Source organism: Trypanosoma theileri (assembly GCF_002087225.1).
Source record: "Trypanosoma theileri isolate Edinburgh chromosome Unknown TM35_Tth_319_V1, whole genome shotgun sequence".
In the NCBI taxonomy this organism is placed as follows: Eukaryota; Euglenozoa; class Kinetoplastea; order Trypanosomatida; family Trypanosomatidae; genus Trypanosoma; species Trypanosoma theileri.
In genome coordinates, this window is record NW_021640161.1 from 1 (window position 1) to 791 (window position 791).

At 43.4% G+C, this 791-nt stretch overlaps 1 protein-coding gene across 1 annotated transcript; it reads left to right on the forward strand.

The window, feature by feature from the left end:
• TM35_003191000 (uncharacterized protein) lies at positions 1 to 503 on the forward strand (the record flags this gene model as incomplete). The annotated part of the gene is made up of 1 exon (XM_029032092.1): positions 1 to 503. A coding segment is annotated over one exon (503 nt), but the record flags the coding sequence as incomplete, so codon positions are not given.
• Between the last annotated feature and the right edge of the window lie 288 nt (positions 504 to 791).

The following is a 791-nucleotide window of genomic DNA, read 5'->3' on the forward strand; positions in this document are numbered from 1 at the left end:
GTGGAAGTGAGGCAGGTCATGTAGAACGTGGAACATCGGCAGTACAAGGTGAAGAATCTTCTGCTGTTCAAAGTGAAGTGAGTACGTTACCATCATCAGGTACTGCAGGCACACACAATGACGAACAAGAGGTTAGACAAACACAAAGCCAAAATAACGGGACTGATCCTGCTACACAAGGTAATGAAGAGGCACCGATCAACACATCTGATAACACTACACCTGCTGACCCTAATCCTAACCAGCAAACTCCTGAAGCTGCAGGTGCAACTGCCGCATCAGACTCAGAAGAAACCACTTCTATCACTCTACCGATCACCGAGAACACTACCACTGATGCACCAACCACCACTCCATCTCCTGTTCCCAAGCCAGATATTAACACCATTGCTTCCACTGTAAAGAACAAGGCTAATGTTGACAGCAGTGTCAGTCCTGTGTGGATCCGCACTGCAGCACCGCTGTTGATTGTGGCTGTGTTGTTCTCCGCTACCGTGTACTGAACGGTGGGTCTCACTTGAGAGCAAATAATAATAATGGTTAAACTAACATAATTACAATTGCGTACATCCCCATGGGCGAATAAACTAATAATCTGTTTACCAGCTTTCTCTTTTAATTGGAATTTCTTTACTTTTACTTTTGTGTGTTTGTGTTCTTTTTTTCTAATAATTCCATTACTTGCTTTTCCCGTTGTGTGTGTTTGCAGAAAACTGGGCTGTTCTGTTCACTGACGGTATACATCTCTTGCTAGGACACACAGATGTGTGTGTACAGTAATTTAATACATA